The sequence below is a fragment of the Anguilla anguilla genome, chromosome 16 (assembly GCF_013347855.1).
Source record: "Anguilla anguilla isolate fAngAng1 chromosome 16, fAngAng1.pri, whole genome shotgun sequence".
Lineage (NCBI taxonomy): Eukaryota > Metazoa > Chordata > Actinopteri > Anguilliformes > Anguillidae > Anguilla > Anguilla anguilla.
Window position 1 is genome coordinate 10,772,306 of NC_049216.1, and position 26,867 is coordinate 10,799,172.

The window sequence follows — 26,867 nt, forward strand, 5'->3', positions numbered from 1 at the left end:
CTCGCTGACCCGGCTCGGAGGTCGATTTTATTTCGGTTCCCTTTTTTTTTTTTTTTTTAGGATGACATGCTCGACTGCCCCTGTTCCAGGCCCCGTCTCCCCCTTGCTAGCCCGGTTCAGGACGGGGCGCCACGGCGCTGCCCTGGTGCCACCATCCCCGAAATGACTGTTTTTAGTGTCTGATGAAGCATCAGGAAGACACTGTAAAGAGACAGAGGCCAGGAGGAACTCCGGGTCACTGGGACAGTCGCGGTCAAATTAACCGCAAAACCGTTTAATACGGCTCGGTCTACGCCTGCCCCTCAGCGGAAACGCGGCCTGAATTCATTTCCAATTTCACAACCAGTTAGGCAGCGATGCCACGTCCTGCCAGACCAACGGGCTAAAACCGTCAGAAAGGAGCAGGTTGCCAGTTTGAGAGACTGAAGAGAGGAAGATGTGCCAGGATGTGCCTCTCTGGAAGAAGGAGGGTTTTTACTGTATGAGTCCACAAAAGGGGTGGATTTTCAGTGTGGGTCTACAGAAGAAGGCCTGCCAATGTTGTGAGACAGTATGTGAGTTAATAGTCTACAGGTGAGTCCTGTAAACACTGGGAAATCACATGATGCTCAGTGACATCACAGACGCTCATACAGTGATGGAGGCGTGACAGGCGGACAGATGGAGTGGGTATGGAACACACAGGCCCCTGACCTTCGCTACTGCCTCCAGATGGCACCTTCTGGCCTTGGGGACGCCCACAGGAAGTGGCGGACGGCATGGTGACAGGATCAGCATCACAAGACACAAAACGCACGGCAGGCTCCGATCTCATCATCACAGCAAGACAACCAGAGCTCACCGCACATATGCTAATGAGAACACTCCAGCACAACTGAAAAGAGGATATCGCCGCTGAATTAAATTTAACGAGCAGTTATCTCTGATAGCTGCTCTCCGTTACACGTGCTATAACACAAACACACTATCACAGACACACACACACACACTAGATAGTCTATGTCACTAGATAGTTACACTCTTTACCTGCCAGGTGTGGACCATAGGTTCTAAACATTTTTTCAAAACAAAAAAGACTGTTTTTTTAAAATTCATTGTTAATCGTTAAACTGTGAGGACACTCGAGATGGTCCCCAGTTTAATAGGTAGACACACACACACACACACACACAAACATATCTTCGCCACTGCGTGCATTCAGGCCCCCGCTTCAGAGTGGTCATGCTCAGGAACGCCTCCGAGCGCATCAATAAAACAAGGACAGGTTTTGTTTTTGGCCGAAGGCGCCGGGCGAAAGCCTTTTACTTATTCATCACGGGAGCTATAAACCCTTCGCCCGGGGTCTACGAGCGAAACAGAGGCCTTTATCGGGAGTGGGGCCCGGAGGAGTCACACCCCCCGCGCCCGCTACCTACCCGAGCCCGAGCGCTAACGTTTCGCGGTGGCAGACCGCCAAATCGGCCGCTGCCACTCACCTTTCATTCAATACGAGCGCTCGGTGATTTGGGATCGTTCCTGCAGGGACGGAGATGGGCTCGACCAGAACCGCAGTCACAGAGAGAGAGAGAGGCTCTATGCGTGGCAGTGCAGTGCGCTTTAGCACTGCACCGACGCTACTCGCTACTCGGCCTGATAACCATACCAGCAGAGATGTGGACTGCTTCCTCAGCCGCTTAAAGGAACACCGGGTTTGAACAGCACATCACAACACTGCCGTTTAAATTATCCCAGGCCCGTGTCTAGTTTATAAGGCTGACTAATGCTAATCCTTTGTTTTCACTTTTTTTAGGTAGGTTACAAATCAAACAAATTCAAGTGCTAAAAGCTGTACTCTTTTTAAATAAAAGCAAATTTGTAGCAAATTATGTTCTGAAAATGTCATTTTCTTTCATGCTATGGCAAATGATAACAGTAAAAACTTACTGGTGTCAATGTTTACCATCACTTGAACAGTTTTGTTGTGATTTCAAAATGGTCAAGGATAAGAGTGGGCAGTGGTAGGGTTAAGCATGGGGTTTATGCTATTATGTTAGACTATGAGATTACAAAATGTGATGTAATTATTGGATTACACTTCCATGATGGGTAGCTGTCCAGTATTGATGATGATGATGATGATTATTATTATAATTATAATTATTATCAATATCAGTATTAGCTGGTGTATATTTTATTTAGCTAGTATTAATTACGATTAATTGGTATAGATTACCTTTATTTTATATTATGTGCAGCCTGTACAGATACTGGTACTGTTTATTAGGTATTGATTACATTACATTTACCTGGAATTGATTATGTTTCGTGGAACAATTCCCTGCTATTCCCTGAAGAGAGGCAAACAACCCCTTTAAACAAGAACCATCTTTTATTGTTCAACAACTTCTGTTGAAATTGTTTCTCCACTGATACGGTATGCAGTACTTACATTATAAGAATGGAATATGTCGTAGATTTACCTAATCTGCTTAAGTTTACTATTCATAAAAACAAGTGCTGATGCACTGCGAGATGGTTTTTAGTTGTGCTGCATACAAATGTTATTTTTCTATAATCACAAATTATTCCATAAATTTAAGTAAACCGTGAAGTAGAAACCAAATTCATTCCCATATGCATTATATGCACCTAAAATGCAACATCATCTTACGAAACAATGTGTATATATTCACCCTGACAAAAAATAATTTTTCCATTATTATAAAGCTTGTATACAGGTGTGATTCACTGCCACAATATAATACCTTTTTTTTTGTTGCATTCATAATCTAGTTCAGCATCTAGTTGCATTAAAAAAAGACAAATCTCACAAAAACAGATTGTGATAGGCTGCTAACCAGCCATGTGACCAAGGCCTTGTCCTATCCATGCCCAGGTTCCGAGACCCGGAGGACCCCAGAGTTCAGACAAGGCCCCTAGCTCAGGTACTGTCCGTTGCCGATGTCGACGCCGCTGCGCGTTCTCTTCGAGTTGAGAGTTTTTAGAGGGCCTTCGCGCACGTGCCTCGGAATGAGGCGGGAATTCCCGTCCGTGCGTCCGAGGCCGTTGACACACCGATCTTCCTCCTCACCCTCCTCCTCCTCCTCCTCCTCGGAGCCGGACGTGTTGCCGTTGACGTCTGCGTCCAGCTGCTCCGCGTCGAGCTCGAGGAAGCCGTGCGTCAGGTACTCGATCTCCTCCGCGCACGCCGGCTCGTCGTCCTCGAAGCAGCTGAGGAGGAGAGCGCAGCCGTCAGTCCTGCCCCCCCCCAGAAACGCAAACCGGCTGAGACAGGGTTCCGCCTCTGCGTTTCGGCTCGTTGTGCACTTTAACAAAACACTGAAGAGCAGCCGAAGGACTGAGGCTGCGTCACACACACGCTCTCGGCCTCTCCAGGGCCGGACCCCAGATAACACACGCGTTGAGTGTCGTGAATCGCCAAAGCAGTCCTGACCAATGGACCGCTTTCGTGTTCGCCGGTCCCCAAAGGGGACTCCAGCTTGCCACCTTTGATCCCTTGTGCCTCCCCAATCCCCCCTACGCGCCACCACCACCTGCTGCTCCTCAAAGAGGTTAAACAGGAAGTGCGGGGGAGTGAGCCGTGAGCGCGGGCGGGTGTGGGTTCGGTCTCCGTGACCGTGCTGAACCCCCAGCTCCCGCTGACCTCCTCGTGGTTCCAGAGGGGTTCAGGGGTCCCATTTAAATTAGTTAGGCCCTTTCAGGCAGATCAGGGAACAGCAAAGCGGCAGCAGACTAGCACAGTGGCTAACTCGGCTAACAACCAGGTACCAACCGCTCTCTTGTCCAACCAGCCGATTTTTATTTATTTATTTTTTTAACACGCAAACCAACAAATGCTTTTTTGTTGGCGCTCCCCGTAACACAACAACACCCGAAGCCCGCTGAGCCTTTATTTATTCAATCTCCTGCGAATATTTAGAATACACACGAGGGCCAATGAATAGCAATGCACGCGTGCATAAATATTGATAAAAGCGTCGTCGGGGTCCGCTAACCGAACCTGACGGCGGGGCGGCCTCCGCGCCTCCCGCTTCCTCTTCCCCGCCATCGGCCCGTGAAATGAGGGGCAGGAAATTAGATACCGCACAACTTTCATGCACCTCCCCGCTCGGAAAAAAAACCAATAAACTCCATTATGCCGGCTCACTCTGCATTAATGTCAATCTCCGAAACACGCCACCATAGCTGTTATTGCCATAGCTGCTTGAATTTGCCTCGGCTAAATGGATTATTCTCTGAATTTATGTTGGATTATTATGGAAATTTGTTAAACTGACACAGGGAAGGACCCCCAGCTCCCATACACCATCCCACGAGGGAATTATAAATGTATATAATTGCTTGCCAGACTCATAACAGAACCTGATATTTGTTCTCGGCTTAAAAATCAGCAACCAAACCAGGCGAGGTGAACCTTCTATGTAATCAACTGTTGCATGGTGGACATAGATGGGCTGAATGGCCTGTTCTAATCACTGAACAGCTAGTGATGGAATATCTGGCCCTGTCGCCCTCCATGTTGCAGGTACACAGGCAGGGGAGTTGGGCCTTGCTGGGTGGGTCCGTGATTCTAAGTGGTTTCTTCCAAAGTGGGTGGAGCCGTTTGTCACGGATCAGAGACACGAGAGGCCATTCTCTTGCAAGACATCCATTTTATTTCTTTTAATTTGAACATTCCTCACAGGGCCCATTTTCTTTTGTTGTTTCCGATTCTGAAACATAAATAAAACTTAATTGCATTTTCTGACGCCTGTTTTTTTTTTTTTTTTAAACTACTTTTTTTTTGTTGTTGCAACTTCTTCTGGTAATGATGAAAATGCTTAAGAAAATTAATCTTCTACACTCCTTGTTAAAATTAATGCTGAAATGGGCATTTTTCTTCATGAAAAGGCTATTTTATGCATTATTAATTTAAGACCCATCTTAAAATGAGAAAAGAACATTTTAGTTTTGTTTTTCAGCGGATTAATGATCTGACAGTTGGATGATAGCCAGCGCTGTCCTTGGGGCCCAAACGAGTACTCTGAGCTCAGATACGTCTACACCCCCCTTCAGACAGGAAGAAATCAACGTGCTCAGCTTTGAGATAACGGATACGGAATGGGTATCTGTGCATTCTGTGGAACACGATCCTCTGTGAGCTCACAGGAGCAGGACAGGCAAGAAGCTCTGGGGTCCCAGGAGTGGGACAGCTTTCAGTGCATTCTAAGGAACACTGACCTCTGTGAGATTACAGGAATGGGGCAGTTTACAATGCATTCTATGGAACATAGTCCTCTGTGAGATCACAGGAGTAGGACAGTCCTCTGCGAGATTATAGGAGTGGGGGCAGCTTACTGTGCATTCTGTGGAACATATTCCTCTGTGAGATCACAGGAGTGGGGCAGCTTTCTGTGCATTCTGTGGAACATTGTCCTCTGTGAAATCACAGGAGTGGGGGGCAGCTTACTATGCATTTTATACAGTAGAACATACAGATCGCAGGAGCAGACCAGGTGCGATCCTCCGTAGATCACAGGAGTGTGCTCTCAGATCCTGATGCACACGCCGAAATGACCTTCAGGCCGCGGTCCCTGATTGACAGGCAACACTCGGCCTCACCGCACTAATCAGATTACAAACAGCAGCCGCACACACAGGGGACACGGGATGAGACCAGCATGCTGATTATACCTCACCTGTCCCTTTGAATGCATATGCGCACGTGTGCCAAATTATGTGTGTGCGTGTATGTGTGTGTATGTGTGTGCGTGCGTGAATGGGTTTGAATGTATATGAGCATGTTTGCCAGACACGGCATGTATGTGTGTGTGTGTGAGTATGCATTTGTGTGTGTGTGTGCATGCGTATGTATGTGTGTGCATCCGTGTGTGTGGTCTTCTCTACATTTGAATGTAAAAAAAAGTTTCTACCCAAGCTGATGTGGGTAAGCATAGTTGTGTTTTCATCTCTTCATTAGTAAAGGTTCAAATGAATGCTTCCCACTGGGGACCAGGAGACACACACAGCTCACTCTCCCGCATTCAGAAACAGAGAGAGAAAAAGCAGAGCTGAGATTAGCAGCTTTGAGATGTCCTTAAGTAACCCTAAATCAGCGCTTTTTAAACCTGGGGCAGTTTCTGTACTGCGTAGCCAAAAAACACAACAGCTTAAGCGCACAGGGCACCTTTGTGCACGATCCTAAGTTCCTTTCATTCAAGTTAAATCAGTTTGAGAACTGCGAGGCTTTACTCGCGACACGCTGCTGAGTGAACTCAGCGCAAGTTTTTAATCTGCCGGCTCTAAATCTGCTTGGCGACGTTTAGAGGGAAATCCTGGATAAAACCCGTCAGCCGCCGAACCGACCCCGTCGGCGTCCCGCGAGGCCCGGCTGAGGCGCCACAGACTGCTCTGCGGAGACAGACCCGTTAACTTCCTGTGCAGAGTATGGAGGGAAGAGACCAGGGAGAGCCAGAGTGAGAATGACAGAGTGAGTGAGTGAGAGAGAAAGAGAGAGAGGGAGGGAGGGAAGAAAAACCTCCTCCCCTGCCGAATGAAACAGAGCTTGTTGAGCTGAACTCCTTAATGCAGCTAGCTCTCAGCTCTGTTTGCAGCCAAAGGCTCTTTAAAGGCTTCTCTAAATAAAAGGGCCCGTTCGGGTTGTGATATGCTAAGACGTCAGTGAAGTTTGCAGCCCGGTGTCATCGCGACTGGGATCGCTGCGACGCCCCCGCTTTTCGGGAGTCAAACGATCGCGTCCGCGGCGCAGAGGAGCAGCGCTGGGAACTGCTGTGAGGGATCGAGGGCCTCCTGACGGCTCGGCTCAAAAGTAAAAGGCCCTCGCACCCCTCCCCGCCGTCCCCTCCTCATCATGCAGGCTGGCTCATGATTTAGCGCTCAGATTTGACGCAAGGCGTGTGTGTGTGTGTGTGCGCGCCCGGCCATTTTATCAAAGGTGACACGCGCGTCCTCACTGCCACCGAAACTGGCGCCGGGATAATACCGGCGATTTACGGTGAGGGGCCCCCACCGCGGAGCTCAGCTCACTGGGCAAAATCAGCAGAATAACCCCCCCCCCCCCCCTTCAAGTCCTGGCAACGAGAGTGCTGCTTCTGCACTTAGACATTGCAGCGGCCATGATTAGCCACTGTTCAGTCTTCGGTTTTCCTCAAAGCTAGTTTTGAGTAGTGCAGCTCATAAACTCGGCAAACTGTCGGTGAAAAAGTATTTTGCATTTATGTGTCCTTCAAAACTAAGGGACGGATGTTGTCAGAACCCAGGCTATTGTTTCTCATGGTGTATAGTTTATAGCTACAGTATATATTAATAATTGTGACAATGTTACCTTTTTTTTTACACAATATCTTTTTGTGTGAGCAATTGTACTGTATTAGTATAAACACAATTTTTGAATTTTTTTCAGCATACGCTGCCTGTATTGTTAATTTAATGCAACTAATAATTTTGGAGGTCACTGTATTGCAGTAAAAGGAAAGGGAGGGTTTTATATCCAAAACGAGCAGTAAATCACTGACTTGTTTGGATGAGAAGCAAAACACAATGATTGGTTCGAATCATGGAACCAATCAGTGAAGCACGAGGTAGCTCTGCCCATTCTAGAGTCAGAGTGGAAATATGAGCACAACATCAAGGTTAACACTACCATCTCCACAAGTGCCATAACACATCTTTATTGCCACTGTAAAGTTTAATGTATCATCTTACTGGCTGCATCTCCTACAGCACAGTGTCCTTATCACTGCACTAAGGCAGTGGGTGTAATTTGGTCCGGAGAGAAGGCCAACATGGCTTCCGGCAGCAACTGAGTGCACTTACGATGAGTGACATACTGTATTAATCTATCAGCCAGTTTATGGACTGATGTATTCAGATATATTGGTCACAGCCCTGACATGAACGTCCAAGTCTCCTCCGGCTGTTAGTGTTCTCTGAATGGCTGAGCGAGGGGCACGGCTACGTTAGACACAAGCTAACGGCACGTTAGACACAAGCTAACGGCTACGTTAGACACAAGCTAACGGCTACATTAGACACAAGCTAACAGCTACGTTAGACACAAGCTAACGGCTACGTTAGACACAAGCTAACGGCTACGTTAGACACAAGCTAACAGCACGTTAGACACAAGCTAACGACTACGTTAGACACAAGCTAACAGCACATAGAAAAGCACAAAATCTTGGGTTTTTCATTCAGTCTAGCAGGAACACCATCTTGTGTCTCGCCTTCAATTTTAGAGTAGAAAAGCATTGTCTTCAATCGCCGCTTGTCTGAGCCTGCAAACATGCTCTGCCTCATCAGTAGATATCAGGAATACTGTCAGAGACTTCCTTCACAGCCAAATTATTTTTTCAACCTGTGCTGACAGAGAGACTAAACTTCTGATTGAAAGTTGAACCTTGCGTGGTTCGAAGTACATGTTCTTTTCATTGACAAAAAAGTCAGAACTGCATCATAAACATTTCTGTTCCTGGAGCACTACCATCCTGTAGGCTTTCATTTCAACCCTAATGTGGCACACCTGGCTCCACTAATTACTGTAGCAGCTCATCAAAATCTCTTAGCTGTTGGATGAGGTGTGCTTTGTTAGAGTTGGAATGAAAACCTACAGGGTGCTAGACCTTCTCCATTTCTTGGGGAGTTGGGGTGAGTGTGAGGCAATCGTGTCCATATGTACAGTATGGGTCACGGGCTTCCCCTTGGGAAGGGCTGTCTGAAGCCAGGACGGAGACAGCGACTCTTCCGCACTTCACTTCCCCGCGCCAGACCCCCCGGCTCCCACCACCCTGGGCTCCCGTTGTTGTGGAAACGGTTAAAGCTGGGGTCTGAGAGTGGACCTGATAAATGCGGCGGGGCTTAATGGAGGACTGAGTCCAGTCTGCTAGGGCGTGCCGTTTTGGTCCGGAGTGGCATCGCTGCGTTTCGGGCTCTGAGGGAGGCGGCGTTATTCTCAGCCCACAGCTCTCCGGAGAGCGGTCTGCTGCTCGCCTGTAGAGGGGCAGCTGGTCTGTGGGAAGTGTGTGTGTGTGTGGCAGCGTGAGCTCTTGAGTGTGGGTGTGTGGGCCTGGGTGTGTGTGTGTTAGTTGTGCTTGTGCATGTTTGTGTGTGTGTGTGTGTGTGTGTGTTTGTGTTTGTGAGTGTATGCATGCGTGTGTGTGTGTGTGTGTGAGAGGAACTGAGGATGTCTGTATGCATTCATCCATGTGTGTGTGTGTGTGTTTTTTGTGAGTTTCTGTATGCATTCATCCATGTGGGGGTGTGTGTGTGTGTGTGTGGGTGGGAGTCCAGCCCTGCTGGGTCTCTCTTGCTAGGTCTGGATGCTTTGTGGATAGTTCCGGCTCCTCGGGCTGCTAACTGCAGAGGAAACGGACTCGGTGTTCTGGCATCGCTGCACCAATCAAATGAAAGGCAGGAGAGGATATAACCCGTGAAGGATTTAATGTGCACACAAAGAGAGTACTGTCACAGGGCACCACGGAGAGGGAGGGAGGGGAGGGGAGAGAGACAGAGAGAGAGAGAGAGGGAGGGAGGGGAGGGGAGAGAGGGAGGGGGAGAGAAAGGGAGAGGGGTTGATAGAGGGAGAGAGGAGGAGAGAGGGGAAAGGGATAGATTGGGAAAATATAGAGGGAGTGGGAGAGCAAGGAGGAGACAGAGAAGGACACAAAGAGAGGGGGAGAGGGAAAAAGAGAGAGCATAAGGAGGGAGGGAGAGAGAGAGAGAGGCCATGATGGAGAGAAAGAGCAGACAGGAAAGAGGCAGAGAGAGAAAGAGAGAAAGATGAAAAGAGAGAGGATGGATGATGGCTAATGACACAGTCCAGAGGGCCAGCGTGTGGTTGTCAAACCTTAAGAAACGCGCAGTGATGACAGCACAGAGTGACTGAGCGGGTCCCGCCCCAAAGCCCAGTCAGACACGCCCACTCCCAGATCGCCCATCGTTAACTCCCCACTTCATCTCTCTCAGGACCACGGCCTTGTGCTACGGCTGGCTCGCTACCAGCGTGCAAGAGGCTGGAGCTGGCTTCACTTTAAGAAAAACAAACACTAATATCCTTTCATGAGCACCTGATTCAATTACATATTTACTCTTAAAAACCAGCTTATCATGTACCGTAGAAATGGCAAGCAAAACTAATCAAAATACGAATGTCGATCAGGGTTAATTTTCATAACTCATCACTGGTGAATTCTTGTTTTTGAACAAACTTCGTTTGAATTTCTTCAAGAAACTGATTTGAAAAAAACTTTTTATAAATTTATGAAAGCGATGCAGATCTTTCGGGTTTGCTCAGATAACCGGGCCTCATTGGCATTCGGTATAATTTACCGAACAAATTAATAATTCTAATGCTGCCTGAAGCCCTGTTAGGAAGTCGCTCGTTCCAGAGCGTCGGTAATTCGCATTTAATGCTGCGGCGGCTGAACTTGGGTCGTGTGTGACTCTGGAACTCTTGTCATCTGCGACACTTATCCGCTGGCTGACTCTCAGCGGACAGATTCCTGTGATGTCGAAGCAGTAATTACACAGCTTTTACTCATGTCCTACTGAAATATTTACAATATAGATCATTTATTTATCTAAAGCCACTGTAATGCTCACGCCGACTCAGAAGGTTGAGCAAACCTTAAATCTATCCCACGATGCAACTGCGCGATGAGTTAAACTGTAATAGCCCAGGAGCAATTAAACGACATTTCACTCCCTAAATGCGCATTAGAACCTTCCCTAGGTAGCAGAAATGAAACAAATGCAAATAAGCTATCCCTCCTCCTCTCCCATTTTTTTGTACATTTTGGACAATGCGTGTCACTCATAAAACCTAATTCCATTTCGATCGGCTGAAATTGCTTTTTCACCGCAGTCAAATCCACTATTATTGCCTGTGTGCGTGCCTGGATCAGACACCTTGGTGCCCTGACAGAAAGCCAAATTAACTTTTTAAAATCTGTAGAAATTCTGGGTTCATGGAGTGTGAAATTATTTACTGGCATCCCATGTTTACATTATGCTTATGACACAAAATGATATCTTTTCATATTTGGAGATACAAATTTTGGCATTCTTGATTTGTCTTTTTTTTGTGACAATGGAATAATGTCCTGATAATATTGTCAGCGTTTAAACACACATGCCAGTGATATCAACACGTGACACTGACTCATTTGCGAAAGACAGAACTGTTACTTGTGGTGCAAAAAATATTGTCACTGTTACTGAGAAATTAATTGAAAAATATAACAATATATTAAAAGATAAGCATTTTTTTCTCACATTTGACTTCACAGGACATATAATTATGCAAGAAAAAGAGTTATTTTATATTCCATATATATATAACATATTATTCATGCATTGCACAATATTTTCTATTATAACAATATCATTTTTGTTGTGTAAGGGAGCACACTGTGAAAATGCAGTGTTTTGTTTGATTTCAAAGTTATTTGGTGAAATATAATGGCTGAGGACATTGAAAACCATTGTAAAAACATAATTCAGGGAAATCGCTTCAGTGAGGCAATTTTCCCCACTAATGTCAGATAAAAAATGAGTGCCTTCCTTTAAACGTATAAAGTTCTGCATTTTGAAACCAAATCGTGACACTGTGAGGACTGCGCGTGACGCAGCGTGCTGTGTTTTCATTAAAGCGCGTAGTGAAAACTACACAAAGGCCCACGTTCCTAAACCACACATTTTTAAGTTTTTTAGCCTTCCCTTGCATTTTCCACTCTGTTACTGCACAGAGGGAGTTTAGCAAAGTTCTTCTGAGGAAGCCTGGCCTAGTTAACGTCTGGAGAACAGCTGTTCGCTTTCTCGCAGGGAACAGGGGAGTGATTGCACAACTATAATTACATGTTTTCTGTGCGCTTTTTTTGTTGTTGTTGTTGTTCGCTCCCTCCAGAGAAAAATTATGAGTGTTTTTTCTTTTCTGTGTCACACCACTTATGTGTGTAAGATTGAGCGTGGCTGAAGCATGATTTATATCTCACTTTGATTCTACGCTGCTCCTGCCTCTTCCTCCTATCCCAGAATGACCTGCCAGAGGAGGCATCAGGCATGCCAGTCCGTGTCCTCTTAATTCAATTTAAACTTGATTTATAATTAATGTATTTAATTGCTTTTTAATAGATCATTTTTATTGTACACTTTGTACTTATGTTTTGATAAGTGCTATATAAAAAGTTATTATCCTCATTGTTATTACTAGTATTAATATGGTTACTATTATTATTATTATTATTATTATTATTATTATTATTATTATTATTATTAATAAAACTATCACTATCACAAGACTTTGTTAAGACTTAAGCATTCATTTTTTATTTAAATCACTGCAGTCCCCTTAACTTGATTTCTGTGTTTTTAATATACCAGCCATAAACTTGACTTGATTTTTATGGCTGTGGGTTTAATATCACTGCCATTCCCTTTTCATGATTTCCATGATTTTGGGATTCGTATCACTGCCATGCAATTGACTTGATTTCTGTGGTTGTGGGTTTAGTACATAGACTGTTGAAAATATGGACAAAGTGACTATGCAACCCATTGGCTTGTGAAAAGCACTTTCAAACCGCGGAAGTGCAGTAGTGGGTTTGATATCACAGCCATTCCCTTGACATGATTTCTATGGTTGAGGGTTTAATATCGCAGCCATGAACTTGATTTCTATGGTAGTATGCACTTGATTTCTATGGTAGTATGTTTAATATCACAGCCATTCCCTAACTTGCTTTCTATGGTTGTGGGTTTAATAATATTTAGTATCACAGCCATTGCATAGCTGTGTAGAATCACTGCCAGCCCTTTTTCTCCCACCTCTTGCTCTTGAGAGGTCCATTTGTATCCTGACTCCTGTGGACAGGGAAGCCAGGTAGACAGACTGTCTAGCCCTTCACACCTCTCTGTGCCCCTCCTCCTCACTTCCTGTTTTTCTTCTTTCTTCCCTCCAGAGCTGCTGCAGTCAAACGCTTTCAAGCCTAATGTTTACAATTCAAATCCCATTAACAGACTTGTCAGGGGAGACCAATCGTCCATGGCGTGATCGTTTAGCACAGTGGTGGAAAAACACATTTGTTTTTTTATTTTTTATTTTAAGTATGTGTTGATAATAAATGTACTGGCCAGTGCTATTTGTGTGTGTGTGTGTGTGTGTGTGTGTGTGTCTGTGCACATGCAGCAATTGGACAGTGAGCCCCAGTTGTGTGTGTGTGTGTGTGTGTGTGTGTGTGAGTGAGTGAGTGAGTGAGTGAGTGAGTGAGTGAGTGAGTGAGTGAGTGAGTGAGAGTGAGTGAGTGAGAGAGAGAGTGAGAGAGAGAGAGAGAGAGTTTTATATCCCTAAACACACAGTAGTCATAGGTGGAAAGGCAGCAGAATCCGTCATCTTCTGATGTAGACCGATGACCTCTTCTGACAGCATTTGGGTTATCCTCCCATCTCTACCACTTATCACTCACAGGTTTATGGTTTTGGTTATATTTCTATGGGTTTTATGGTTTAGGCTATATTTTTATTGGCTTTATGATTTAGGCTATATTTTTATGGGTTTTCTGGTTTAGGCTATATTTTATGGGTTTATGGTATAGGTTATATTTTATGGGTTTCAAGTTTCTCTTCTAGGGCTAGATACAGATGATACTTGATACGTATGTAATCTGTATGTATTCGGGGTTTGGACTTTGGTTCTTGGTTAGCATAGCTAACCTGCGCTAGCGCATTAGCAATGCTGCCTCTATGCTCACTGGTTGGAATGCTGTTACTCAGGTCTGGTACTATTGCTCATATTAATCAGTTGAATGCATTTCATGTTCTCACTTATGGATAAAAGCATCTGCTAAATGAAAATATGTACTGTAATATGTTTACTGATCCTAAAGCTCCTGTCCAACCAAACAAACTGAGACAATAACTCACAGTGACCACCTGCATCAGGCTAACATACACAGATAATCTACAGTGACCACCTGCATCGGGCTAACATACACAGAGAATCTACAGTGACCACCTGCACCAGGCTAACATGCACAGAATCTACAGTGACCACCTGCATCAGGCTAACATACACAGAATCTACAGTGCCCACATGCATCAGGCTAACATACACAGAGATGTATGGCTAACATACACAAAGAATCTGCAGTGACCACCTCAATCAGTTTAGCATGTAACACACAGAGGCGCACTACCAGTTGTCACCACTGAGAGACGCTCCGAGTAGAGCTCCCTTCGCTGTAGTTCCGTGCGGGCAGTGGACAGCAAAGCGGCGGCTGGTTTGCGGGCATCGAGGGCACCGCAGGAGCGCACAGGCAGCTGCAATGCCCCTTGCACGGGCGTGTGTGGCACAGAGGGGACTCCAGAGGCACAATTAGGAGGAAAAAGGAGGGGAAAACTTTACGGAGAGCAGAGACCGTTACAGGTGGCACAACGGGCTGGTCAACGGATACTGTCACACTCCCAAACTACCCACTCCCCTCAAAGCAACTGCCACTCAGGCTTTCACACCCTGCTCCCCCCCCCCCAGCCTGAAAACACCAGCTGCTGGGGAGGAAAGATTTACACCCCCCCGCAGGCGGCCTTCAAAAAATCTGCGCAAAGTTGTTTCCTTAACCGAAATGCTAAATTGTCCATTCTGGTTCATTTTAGTTTTATTCTGCCCCAAGTGCATGAAAAATACATAACCGAAAGACAGAAAACACCAATCTTTGGGCTGTCACCAAAAATTATTAATATAAGTAGAAAATTTCAGTTTTATGGAAACTGTTTTTGTCTTGGGAAGAGGCGCATATGTATTATATTTCTTAGAGAGCTTACATGGCTTACAAGGCATTATTCTGCAGCACGTCTTTGTCACTTCTCTAGTATATCGGTTTTCTGTTGGATCCAGAGGGAGGACTGCCCCCTACTGATCCACCAACACCACTTCCAGCCGCAACCTCCCATCCAAGTACTCCCCTCATCCAACCCTGCTTAGCTTCAGCCATCAGACAGGCGAAATATGCAGGGTTTGTGGAATGTTAAATCATCTGTTATAAAGCTGTATTATATATTTATAGCGCAATTGACTGCTTACCCTCTGTCTGGCTTTTCTGTCTACTAGATTAGATTGTTCTCTATTGAGCCATTTCCCAAAACATCACAAAAAAACTATTTGTGTTCTGGGTCTTACTATTACACAGTGGATGTGGGTATATAATGAGCTGCTGTGTTTATAGCTTTCTTTCAGCTGTCCAGTTTTCCATCATGTACCGGGTTAATTAATGCACAGGCTGCCATCTTTGAACCATATGCAGCCTAGACGGAACGAGGATTTATTGATTATTCTGACATACCTGCCCCTCACTGTAAGAGATATTTAAACAAGATGCCAGCTGCCAATGAAAGAAAGAGCTGGTTAATGGGGAGAGAAAGGTACTGTCCTTTCCACCGCTCTCTCACCAGCTCAAACGATTAAGGTGTCGGTTAAGTAAATATGAATGTAATACAGAACTGCGCAGAGAGATGCAGACCTCTCAAGAGATCTAAGGAAAATAAGAAGTGTGATTCTTCTACGTCTTGTGGGAAGCAGTCAACCTGCAGTCTACATTGTTACCATGGAAATAAAAACAGCTTAGATTCTTATGTATATAGCACTGTTCCCTCAGCTACGGATCACATTACGGCAACAATCGATACGCTGCGCAGCACACACAGCCCAGCGTGTTTGAACTGCGGTTTTCTCTGGCGCTGACGGTTCATAATCGTATTTCCAGCAACCTCAACCCCCCCCCCCCACCTGCGTTCAGACGAATAACTGGGCGATTTATTTTCCTTCATTGATGATTCCCCGTTCAGATAAGGGCGTAATGTTCGCGTGTAACTAAACATACATCTCTCGGGTCAGCAGCAAATCATAAAGAGCCTGCGGGGCACGGCGTGTTCAAAGCATAACACAAACCGAGACGCTGTGATTAGAGGCCTATCCACCTGCGCGCGGATTAGAGGGAACGGGGAATGCTAGCGGTAGCCGCGCGGCTAAGCTTGGCAGTTTAAATAGCCCGTTTGAAAATAATGCGGAATGAGATCTTTCTAATGATGTAATTACGGATGAAGGGGGGGGGGGGGGGGGTGTTGGGGGGGGGGGGGGGTGTTGGGGGGGGGGGGGCGCCGGCATGCGGCTCCGTCGGCGGGGGTGAGCCGTGTTAATTGCAGGCCCGCCCCGTTCCGCGGGGTGAATTATTCATAATTTTTAATTATGAATAATTTTTCCAACCTATTTTCCCCTCCCTGATCGCGGAATTACTGATTGTGCCTGTCAGGCTACCGCCGTGCCACCTGGACTCCACACGAGAAGCTCTGCGGGCGCGGCGAAGGCGCTGCTCTGCCACACGGTTGGCACATTTCTCATTCGCCCTTTAAAAAAAATAAAAAACGACCAATCAACTAATGGGGTGGCACTGTAGCATAGTGGGTAAGGAACTGGGCTTGCAACCAAAAGGTCATAGGTTCGATTCCTGGGTAGGACACTGCCGTTGTACCCTTGAGCAAGGTACTTAAACTTGCATTGCTTCAGTACATATCCAGCTGTATGAATGGATGCTATGTAAAAAGTTGTGTAAGTCGCTCTGGATAAGAGTGTCTGCTAAATGTCTGTAATGTGATGTAATGTAATCAAATAATACTTGAGACCCACCTAATAGTTTGCGTACACAAACAACATATGAATCGTTTGAGGACGCACATCCTTAAACGATCGAGTCTCCTCGCCCAGAAGTGCTTCCCGCCGATGACGAGCGGTATTTTGGATAGTGAGAGACAGGGCTTTCTGACAGGCGGGAGTGGGGGGAAATGAAGGGTGGAATATTGAGAAATATAACGGGCCTGACCGCGGAGGACAGGCCGGTGTTCTGCCGTAAATTCCGCCTCGTTGCGCAAAAGATCGCGCCAATGAATTTAAATTCCGCTCCGCCGTGACAGATTCTTCCGGCCAGCCGGTTTGCTGCGGGCGTCGAGGCGAAGCCGGGTGATTTGAGTGGAGATCTCACCGCGCTAGCAGTTCTCTCGGTTTCCGTCGGCGTTTAAGTGAAACGCCCGCCAGCCGTCGCGCTACCGTACGCGACCGCGTGTCTGGATATGTACTGAAGCGGAGCAGGTGAAGAGCCCTGCTCAAGGGCACAACGGCAGTGTCCTACCCAGGAATCGAAACTGTGACCCTTATGAGACCAGTTCCTTACGCTACCCTGCTGAACCCACTGAAGCGGTAACGTAGCGGGAAGCGTCCCTCGCGGTCTCCGCCGCCCGCTCTTCCGGGACGTCGCCGAGTGGGCCGCTGTAAACGTTTTAGGAGCGGAGCTCTTCGAGCGAGGCGGCGCGTCGAGCAGAGCCGTCTGAGGCTCCGGGAGCACGCGCCGTCTCCCTGGAGACACCCGGGAGGGGCCGTCTGATCTCGCCCGCGGCTAGTCTGCGGAAGGCCTTAAAAAAACGGGGTTAAAACGGAACGCCGAATCGGCTTCGCCGCAGTCCTCGCGGGAGGCCCCCGGTTAGAGGGGCGCCGAGGGAGCGCGGTACACCCGAATGCCACAGTCCTGCGGGATGGTACTACAGCAGGGGAGCGTGTAGGGGAGCGTGCTGGTGCTGACTGTCCCGGTTATGGCCACAATCGCCCTGGCAAAGTGTGCTGGTGCCAACCAGCAACAGACTTCCCAGGGACACCCAAATGGTCTGCTGCCGGTGATACCCCATCGATCTGTGGCTATTGTACATCCTTACAAACAGTGATTGAACTCTATTTGTAGCCATTTGCCTCTAACAATGGGAAGCAGTTATAGAGCGTGAGTGTGGGAAGTCACAGAGTGTGAGTGTGGGAATGTGTGTTCAGATGAAGTTAAGACGCATGAAGGAACTTAATTGTTCAAACCCATCACATCCCAGTAATGACCTCAATCGCCCTGGCAAAGTGAGCTGGCGCTAACATCATGGCTACGATATGGCGGTTGTGGACACTAGCTCATTAATCTCCATTATCTCCAAATCTGCAGCAGAAGAATCAGAAAGCCCTTCAACACATGGATGGGATATTCTGAACTTTCACAGACGGGGATCATGTCTGCACAAGCTTGGCTAGGGAGAGCCTGACAATAAAAAAATTGGTCAAATCACACGCTGAACCAGCCAGACGTACGGCACGCGGCAGCGAGGGCCGAAGCGTGCTCTGCCATTCATAATTTGTGTGTCCTGTACACGGTGGTCTTAGGCATTAATTAGTCGAACGGACAAAGTAGCGCTATTATCCAATTACAGCCGTTCATCATCAATTTAACGCGATTGGAAATTCGTCTCGACTTAACGACTTTTTACTATTAACGTACGGGCGCCGAAGAAATATTACTGGCGGCGACTGAATTCGGGTGACACTTTCACAATGGCGGTAAATCACGGCAAAGTGTTTCGTCTCCTACAATGAGCCCGGATGGGGACAAGAGAGCCGGGGCTCGCGCTACGAAGGGTGATAAGGAACCTCTCCCACATCAGAGAAACAGCACGGAAAATGTGACTGCAACCTGGGCTGTGTGCATCAGCATCAGGATTCATTTCAAATTCAGGGAAAATCCTGAACTGAAATTCCGTTCATTGACTGGAACATCTCCATAGATTTAAAATAAAAATAAAATGGATAAACAAAAAGCACACCCCTCCAGAGGACACTAGAGCCACTTTTCTCTTGATGAACTGAAATCCCATTTCCTGAAGCCACTGACTTAAAATGGAATGGGAAAAGGTGAAGGATACGTCCATCCAATCACCAGGGATGTGCTTTGCTAGTAAGCTGATGGTCAGTTACTTTTTAACTGTTTAGTTGGCGTGATTGGAGGCAGTGATACAAGCCAACTCAACCATTGACCAATCACATAACAGGGTAAAACCTGCTATAGCCAATCACAGTGCAAGAAACCAAACATCACAATCTGCGACTCGCCTTTCCAGGGTGCCGTGGGGCTCCGGGGCACCGGGCTAACTAGCCTGATTAAAACCGCCGTTCACACCCCCCCCCGCCCCCCCGATGAGTTACGCCCGCTCTTGTCGAAATAAACCAAACGCTCGTAAGCGCGCGAGTGGAGCTGTCAGCTCGCACGTGTAAATACACGACTGACAGGGAGACGGGAGCGCAGGCGAAATGTAAATGCGGAGCTGTCGGGGAATTGCTTTGTGTTTCCCAGCGGTGCGGTGCGTTCGCTCGCTCGCTTGCTCGGCTGGGGGGGGGGAGAACGCAGGCGTTTCCTGTCAGAGCCGAGCGTGAAGTGTGTCGCGTGAAAACGGGGGTGGGGGGAGTCTGGGGGGGGAGCCAATCATACAAGCGCGGCCTCGCCTCTCGTCTCGCTCTCTTGATATACTGCTCCCCCCCGCACCACTAATGTAATTACGCCTCACAGAAATGTGCCATTTTGGGCAATGCCATAATGCACACGCTGACCTGGCCGGGGACAGAGCTGCAATGTGTGCCGTGTGTGTGAAACGGGCTGTAATGGAGCCCTAAGATGGAGTGCCCTTATGAGCAGTCCCAGGCCCCAGGTACTCAGGTTAAGGTGCCGTGAATTCCAGTCAGGATCCGAGATCACGCAGCGGGGGACGCGCGTCGGACATATGCTAACACGCGGCGCACGCAGTACATCACTGTCAGAGGGATTGATCGCCCTGGCCTTTGTAATGTGTGGAGAGTGTTGGCTCGTGTTGAGCCCAGATGTCGGCTGGGCCTTTTTCCAGATGGATTGGACGATAGTGAGGGTCGAGCCCTACCTGGGTCTGCTCGAACATTAATAACACGTCTGGTCCAACGTCAGGCAGTGATACAGAAGACTTTGGAGAGAAGCAAGGATACGGCGATGACGAGGCAAATATACAGGAAATACCGATAAAGAAGTGACTGGTATAGGTACAGTTCATGAACAGGACAGACACAGCTACAGGTATGGCACGGATACAGGAGGGACGCAGCTACAGGTACGGCACGGATACAGGACAGACATAACTACAGGTAAGGCACAGATACAGGAGAGGCACAGGTACAGGTAAGGCACAGATACAGGAGAGGCACAGCTTCAGGTACGGCACGGATACAGGACAGACATAACTACAGGTAAGGCACAGATACAGGAGAGGCACAGGTACAGGTAAGGCACAGATACAGGAGAGGCACAGCTACAGGTAAGGCATAGATACAGGAGAGGCATAGGTACAGGTAAGGCACATATACAAGAGAGACACAGCTGCAGGTAAGGCACAGATACAGGAGAGGCACAGCTACAGGTAAGGCACAGATACAGGAGAGGCACAGTTAAAGGCAAAGATACAGGTGAAAACAGATACATGAGAACACATGAGAAACGAAGCTACAGGAAAAACAGGTACAAGACATTTACATATAATGAACAGACACTATATATGGAAAGAGACTATACGTGTACCATTCAAATATACACGGCACAGCAGACAGGCAAAGATATTGTAAAGAGACACGCAGAGCAGAAGGATCAGGAGACAGAGGAGTCGTGCAGAAAGCGGCTCCCGCTCCTTGGACCCGGCTGCCAGGACCGGACGGCTCGCTTTAAGCAGACAAATCCAGGCCATAAACATCCCACCCCGCCGCGCCGTATCCGGGCGATTCCTCGCTCACTTTAACGGTCAGCAGTTCGGCTAAAAGGCCTTAAAGACCTCGGGCGTCCCCGGCCAGGGGCTTAAATCACCCTAAAACCGGCCCTGCTCTACGCCCTGCCTCCAGCTCTACGGGGCCCCCTCTACGCTACGGCGCGGCCCCGATCCCTCGAAAAAACATCCGTCGTTCCTCTGCGACGCCCAAGCCCTTCTCCGCTCGGTGACGTCGTGGCAAACGGCTCTTCCGAGCCAGGGCATGAATAAATCATGAGCGGCCAAAAAAACTTCATGTTTTGTCTGTTTGCGTCTCGTCGGGCATTCTGAAAACAACACAGTAAAGTGCATTTGTCTTCATAAATATTTGAGCGTGAGGGGGTACGAGGGCCGGGGCGGGGGGGGGGGAGGGGGGTGCTCGTTAAGAGGATGTACCCTGTCAAGACGAGGGGGGGGGCGAGAACGGGCGCGACTCGCGCTTCAAACCGCCGTGCGGAAAGTCGGTCCCTGGAGCCAGACCCATGCTCTGAATTTTAAAATTCAGCTCCAGAAATGAGAAATGTGAAAAGAAATGAAAATGACACCAAAAATAAAATGCAATAAGTAAAAAAAAAAAGAAAAAAGAAAAGACAATCTGAGTGACAAGCACAGCCTCGGCTGCAATGGGAGTTACGCCATCCTTTCTACTCACGGGTTTTTCTCTTAAACTTTTTTTTTTAACTGAACACAGTCCGCGCTCTCTTTGTGTTCTCTGAGAACGCGTGCTGAGGCATCGCCAGCGGACGAAGCAGTGGGCGGGGCTAAGGCAGAACAGCAGCCTTGCAGGGCGGTGGGGTTCACAGGCGCACCCGGCTGGCGGGGAAAAGGACCAAAGCCATAGACCGCGACGGCGGAAGACGACCGGGACACAACCGGGACGGGGGGGGAGCCCTCACGCAGCCCAACGCCGACGCTGGCGACGACCGCAACAACAGTGGAGCAGCGCCCACAACATCAGCCGCAGCCGAGGGAGGTCTGTCACTGACAGCGGGGAGGCGGGTCCGTTACATCATCGTGAACATGTTTGAATCAAACCACAATTCCCAGAATTCCACCTGCTCGTGTCCGTATAGCAAAAAACATAAAACAGCATAGTCACGGCCGTAGGTACCAGTTATAGCATATTACAGTCTTCTGAACTCGAGAGTTGGTCTGAGGCCGCGATCTACCGCGCCTCACCTTGAAAACCCGGCGTGTTACAGTACAGCGAACGAGCGCATTTCACAGGAAACGCGGCCTTCAAACCGCCATCTGAGAAGCGCGTCGGCGGCGCTGATCCATGGTGACCACGACGGCGTTGCGCGGCTAAGATATCTTTCATCTGGCTCCGCGCCGGCTCCACTTTGATCTGACAGTTTATTAGAGCAATTCCGCCCGACGACTCGCTCGGCTTCCGCGGACATTAAAGCGGGAGAGCCTCTGATTGGCTCGTTCGTTAACGACCTCACGGGGAGCTGCTGAAAGAGATCCGCTCTCCTCGGAGCGAGTGTCGAAACAGAGGAGGGGAGGACGGGCTTTCTCTCACAGGGAGAGAAAATAAACCTCCCGTCTGTCGGGTAATAAAAGTGTTTAAGGACCAGAGTACCTGAGCTGCCCGGAAGCTGTTTTATCTTCGGCTGTAATCAGGGGGACCGGGGGGGGGGGGGGGGGGGGGGGGTTTATTTCTCACCTAAGCCTTTTCTCTCCCCCGCTAAGGTACGCTTTGAGCTTTTAAAAAAATCATTTTCCAATCCCTCAAGGGCAAATTACTTTTTTTTTTTTTTATCGATGATGTAATATTGCTAAAATAATACGTTCTGTACGTACGGCGTGCCTGCAAGACATCTTACGGGTTTTTTTTTTTAAACGGGGAATGTGATCTGTGAAGGGCTTTTGTGACAAGTCTTTTAAGAGCGGCATATAAAACAAAATTTGATCGATTTTGCGTAGGGGGGCTGAGGGGAGAGCCAGGGGTGTGGTCACTGAACCATTTTCTATTTGGGCAGAAAACCAGCGCCATTGATGGACTGGGAGATAATCCTTACAGCAAAGCAACTAGTCTGATGATAGAAAAAGAGATGCAACACTTCAAATAACTGAAGAGACTTAATTGAAGTAAAAAATCAATAGACACCCCTTTCCCCACTATTTTAAAATGGCAGACCCTGAGTAAAAAGCAGCTGCAGGAACGCGAGCTGTGCAGAAGCTGCTCTTCTATGAATCTCCTTCAGCAGCGTGTTAAATAAACCAGAAACCCGCTCTCTCACACCCCACCCCCCACAGCCCATATCACAGCCACAAGGCCAGGATTGGGGGGGGGGGGGGGGCTGAGTCACAGACTTATATTCATTACTTTTTTATTTAGCACTAGCAGGAGACTACAGTACAGCCCACAAGTATTTGGACAGTGACACTATTTTTGTTGTTTTGTCCTCAAGCACAATGGATTTCAATGAGAAGAAAAGAGAGAGAGCGAGAGAGAGGGAGAGACAGAGCCTGTGTGTGTGTGTGTGTGAGAGAGAGGGGGGGAATGAGACAGAGAGCGAGAGAGAGAGACAGAGAGAGTAAGAGAGACGGAGAGATAGAAGGATAGAGAAACAGAGAGACAGAGGGAAAGAGAGAGAAAGAGAAACAGAGACAGAGAAACAGAGAGAGAGAAACAGAGAGAGAGCATGTTTGGGAATAGGATGTATTGACCCACAGCCCGCGGGGACGCGGGACGCGGGCGGACTCACTTGTGGGACTTGTGGTCGAGGGGGCTGTCGCTGAGGTCGAGCAGGGCGGACGCGCGGCCGAAGAGCCTGGGGCTGTAGAGCAGCGTGTGCATCCTCAGGGGCAGGAGGCTCTGGCAGAACTTGAGCCCCATCTCCTCCAGCTCCCTGCTGCCGATCTGCAGACCCTGGGGTCAAGAGCACAGACAGGGGGAACACCATTAACTACAGCCCCAGGCTTCGTGAGGCCTACCCACGCGCACTTCAACGGCACAAATCAACACTCGTCAACATTCAGTCAGGGAGAAAAATATTTATTTACACAAGAAAACAGAGCTTTTAAGGCATGATGAACACCTGTTCATAAAAGGCAAAGTGCTTGAGGAAATCACCCATTCAATAAATAAATAAAAAACAAATACAAGGCCAGAAAAGTGTCTAGCTTTTTCAATTCAATGAAAAGCCCGATTACAACAGTCACCTTAAAGGAGCTTTCAATAATGGGCGTATCTCATAATTGAAGAGTGATATCCACTGTCTCTATATAGAATCTGAGAAGGACAAAACTGCCTTTTTTCTCCACAGTACATTATTATTTCTTCAGGACACTATTCAATATGGAAGAAAACATCCTCCTTTACAACAAAATGAAAGGGCAGAAGAAAAAAAAAAAAAGAAGTAATTTCAGTCACAGCCCGGGGAATGAAGATGGGGGGTTTAACGGATCTATCTCCTTTTCCTGATCTGCTAATTAACCTCCTCTCCTCTCACGTACAGCCCACACCTTCACAATACTGCCCCCCCCCCCTTACCCCCACCCCCCCACCCCCCCACCTCCCATCAGCGCATTAATCCGGGATTCTCTCAGCGTCACGGTGACTGCACGCGATTGGGCGGGAGTGGCTGCACCTGCTTGGCGAAGCGTGTCCTTGTCGCGCGCCTGTTGCCACGCTCTCCCGAGGCGGGTGGGGGGGGTTTCGGGGGGAGCGGCGGGGGGGGCGGTGGGGGCTGCCGTTTCCAGGTCTCGGACCGCCCGCTGCTCTGACGCGCGACCGTGCGAACTTCCTGCCGCGCTGCTCAGACCTGCCCGCCGTCGCCCGTGCTGGAGGACAGAACTCTCTGCTCCCGGTATATTTTTCAACCACGTTTCCTCTTTTATCTTTATGCTTTCATTCCTTTCACTTGCCTGTACTGGAGTGGCTCCATTAGCGTTCCTGCACAAAATGTCCCACTGACACAATGACCACATGACCAGAAAAGAACTCGCTGAGAGGACACTGTGCTAGGTAGCGCTGACAAAGGCCAGTACAGCGATACTCATTCATGAATCGGTACATGTAGTAATATATGAGTGTTTGCTAGTGCCTCTCATGTATACACCCAAGCATGCATACGCATGGTCCTAAGCACAAGTGATCTCTAGTCTAACATCCACCCTGAAGACTGATGCTGTGGGTTGGGAGATTTCTGAATAAATACTAAAATTCACGCACACCACGATACTTTTAACAGCCTTCGCTGGCGTCCGGCAGCTACCCGCATTCTAATCTCTCACACCGGCATGCCAAGCTGTGACTGGTGCTGCCCCTTCCTGTCTACAATGATTACAGCCTGCGCTCCAGCCAGACCTCTCCATTCAGCGTCCTCCCGCCTGCTGGCTGTCCGGTCCCATCAACCCCACCCCCCCCCCCCCCACCCCCCCCCAGATCTTCTGTGCCCTCGTACCCCGCGGAGCGACCTTCCTCTGTCAGTCAGGGAGGCAGGTTCACTAGGCGGTCGGCTCAAAACTCACCTTTTCAAATTACACCTCCATGTTTCAATTTAGCTCAGTGTTCCTGTCTAAAACAAAAAACCCTGCTCTCCCTTCATCTCACAGGCATCGAGTTCAAACACCTTGAACACGGATCGAACAGTTACACGGATTGTAACTGTGCCTGCCTCTCACTGTGTTTGCTTGCAACACGAAATGCACTCCTGTAATTTGCTGCGGCTAAAAGTGTCTTCTAAGTAACTAAATTCTGAACAGTAAATTTAAAAGCCCGCCGGCCTTCAAAGATGCTACAGTAACTCGTGTTCAGCGCTAGCGCACCTGCGTGCCACGCCGCTGCTCTTTCAGGTGGACCGTTCACTCATCACGTGGCTGACGCAGCCCTTCGCCTGGTGGGCCTGATTAACTCCGCCTAAATGTCACTGGCCGAGCGTTGGCCCAGTTAGCGGTTAGCGGGCTGCGCTAACGTACCCGACGCCGCCGCTCCGCTCCTTTCCTCGAAACCCGCTGCGGCCGGCGTATCGCGCGAGAGCCTCGCCCGTCACTCAGAGGGCAAGCGCCGTCGGCGTGACGACAGGACTCTCTCCGAGCCCCCTTTCAAAGAGAGAGCTATCTGCCGGCCGGTAATGGGTAATGTTAGCCAGGCTGCGCCGTAAAGTCAGGTCCATCAACGCGAGGCCTGAGCCGCCCGCAAAAATAAACAAGCACATCAGCGCCCTGTAACCCCGCCGGATTACGGCTCCCGTCGCCCCGGCCGCCGCGCGAACACTCGCCCCGCGCCGCGAACGGGAAACAGCAACTTAACCCCGTCAACACCAGAAACAGCGCTGCCGCGAGAAGACAAAAGCACTACGGTCCGCGAGAAATAGCCTGCGGACCCCTCCAACCTGTACCCGTTTGGTTCAGCTGAATTTTCTCTCTTTGTCTGAAACACAGTGATCTCGCTTCCTTACAGCATTGTGAGCGTCCAGGCTTTGCATTATTTAAGGGTTTTGGCAGACGACGTCGCCCCTACTTGTCTCACAGCTTATATTTACACACGCTAATCCGTCTTTGCACCTGGATGTTTACGGAGGGATATTTGCTTTCAGGTAACGAGTCTTGCTTGAGGGTTCAGCGTCAGTCCAGGGGGGGAATTAGAATCTAAAACTTTCTGGCTATGGGTCCAGTTTCATAGAAATGTGCCTTTGAGACTCAGAACGTTCCCTAGAGCTTAAGAACGAGTGCAATTGTGAGACTGTCATGAGTGTGAGAATGCAAGCTGGTGATTGAGATTGCACCCTAGTGCATTATGAAGCGACCCAGTGTTTAGAGTACACCCCAGAGAATGCACACTAGTGACTGAACATACCTTAACATGAGTGCTTAGGTGATTTTTGAATGTATGTTAGTGTTTGAGGATGCACCCCGAGTGGTAATTCGGGATAGCACCCCCTTGTATGAGGATTATGTCCTTGTGAGTGAGAAAGTGATTTAGGGTGTCGCTGACTCACTTGTGACGGGAGGGGTGACTTCCGTTAGACTGTGCACCACACAACACACTCGTGGGGAACTGGACCGCGAATCCGCGTTGTTTGCACACAGCCCGCAAGCAAACTTCACAACTCGAGAACGAACGTGGCATGAATCCTTCATCACAAGAGAAGCTTTTCCCACACTTCCATTCCCCAGGAATTAATCATCCCGACATTTTTCAGTTTTAACCCTTTACGCGCGCTCAAAGAGGCAGAGACTCAAACACTGAGCAC

At 48.4% G+C, this 26,867-nt stretch overlaps 1 protein-coding gene across 3 annotated transcripts in view; it reads right to left on the reverse strand.

Moving 5' to 3' along the window:
* Nucleotides 1–2,352: 2,352 nt before the first annotated feature.
* The window catches only part of LOC118215535 (cytosolic carboxypeptidase 4-like), a 156,886-nt gene continuing 132,371 nt past the window's right edge, over nucleotides 2,353–26,867 (reverse strand). For all 3 annotated transcript variants that reach the window (XM_035396431.1, XM_035396430.1, XM_035396429.1), the window contains 2 exons: nucleotides 23,376–23,539; nucleotides 2,353–3,210 (listed from right to left, as the gene is read on the reverse strand). In XM_035396431.1, the coding sequence (XP_035252322.1) occupies nucleotides 2,916–3,210; nucleotides 23,376–23,539 (459 nt within the window). In that variant the 3' untranslated portion in view covers nucleotides 2,353–2,915. The remainder of the gene's footprint in view (nucleotides 3,211–23,375; nucleotides 23,540–26,867) is intronic.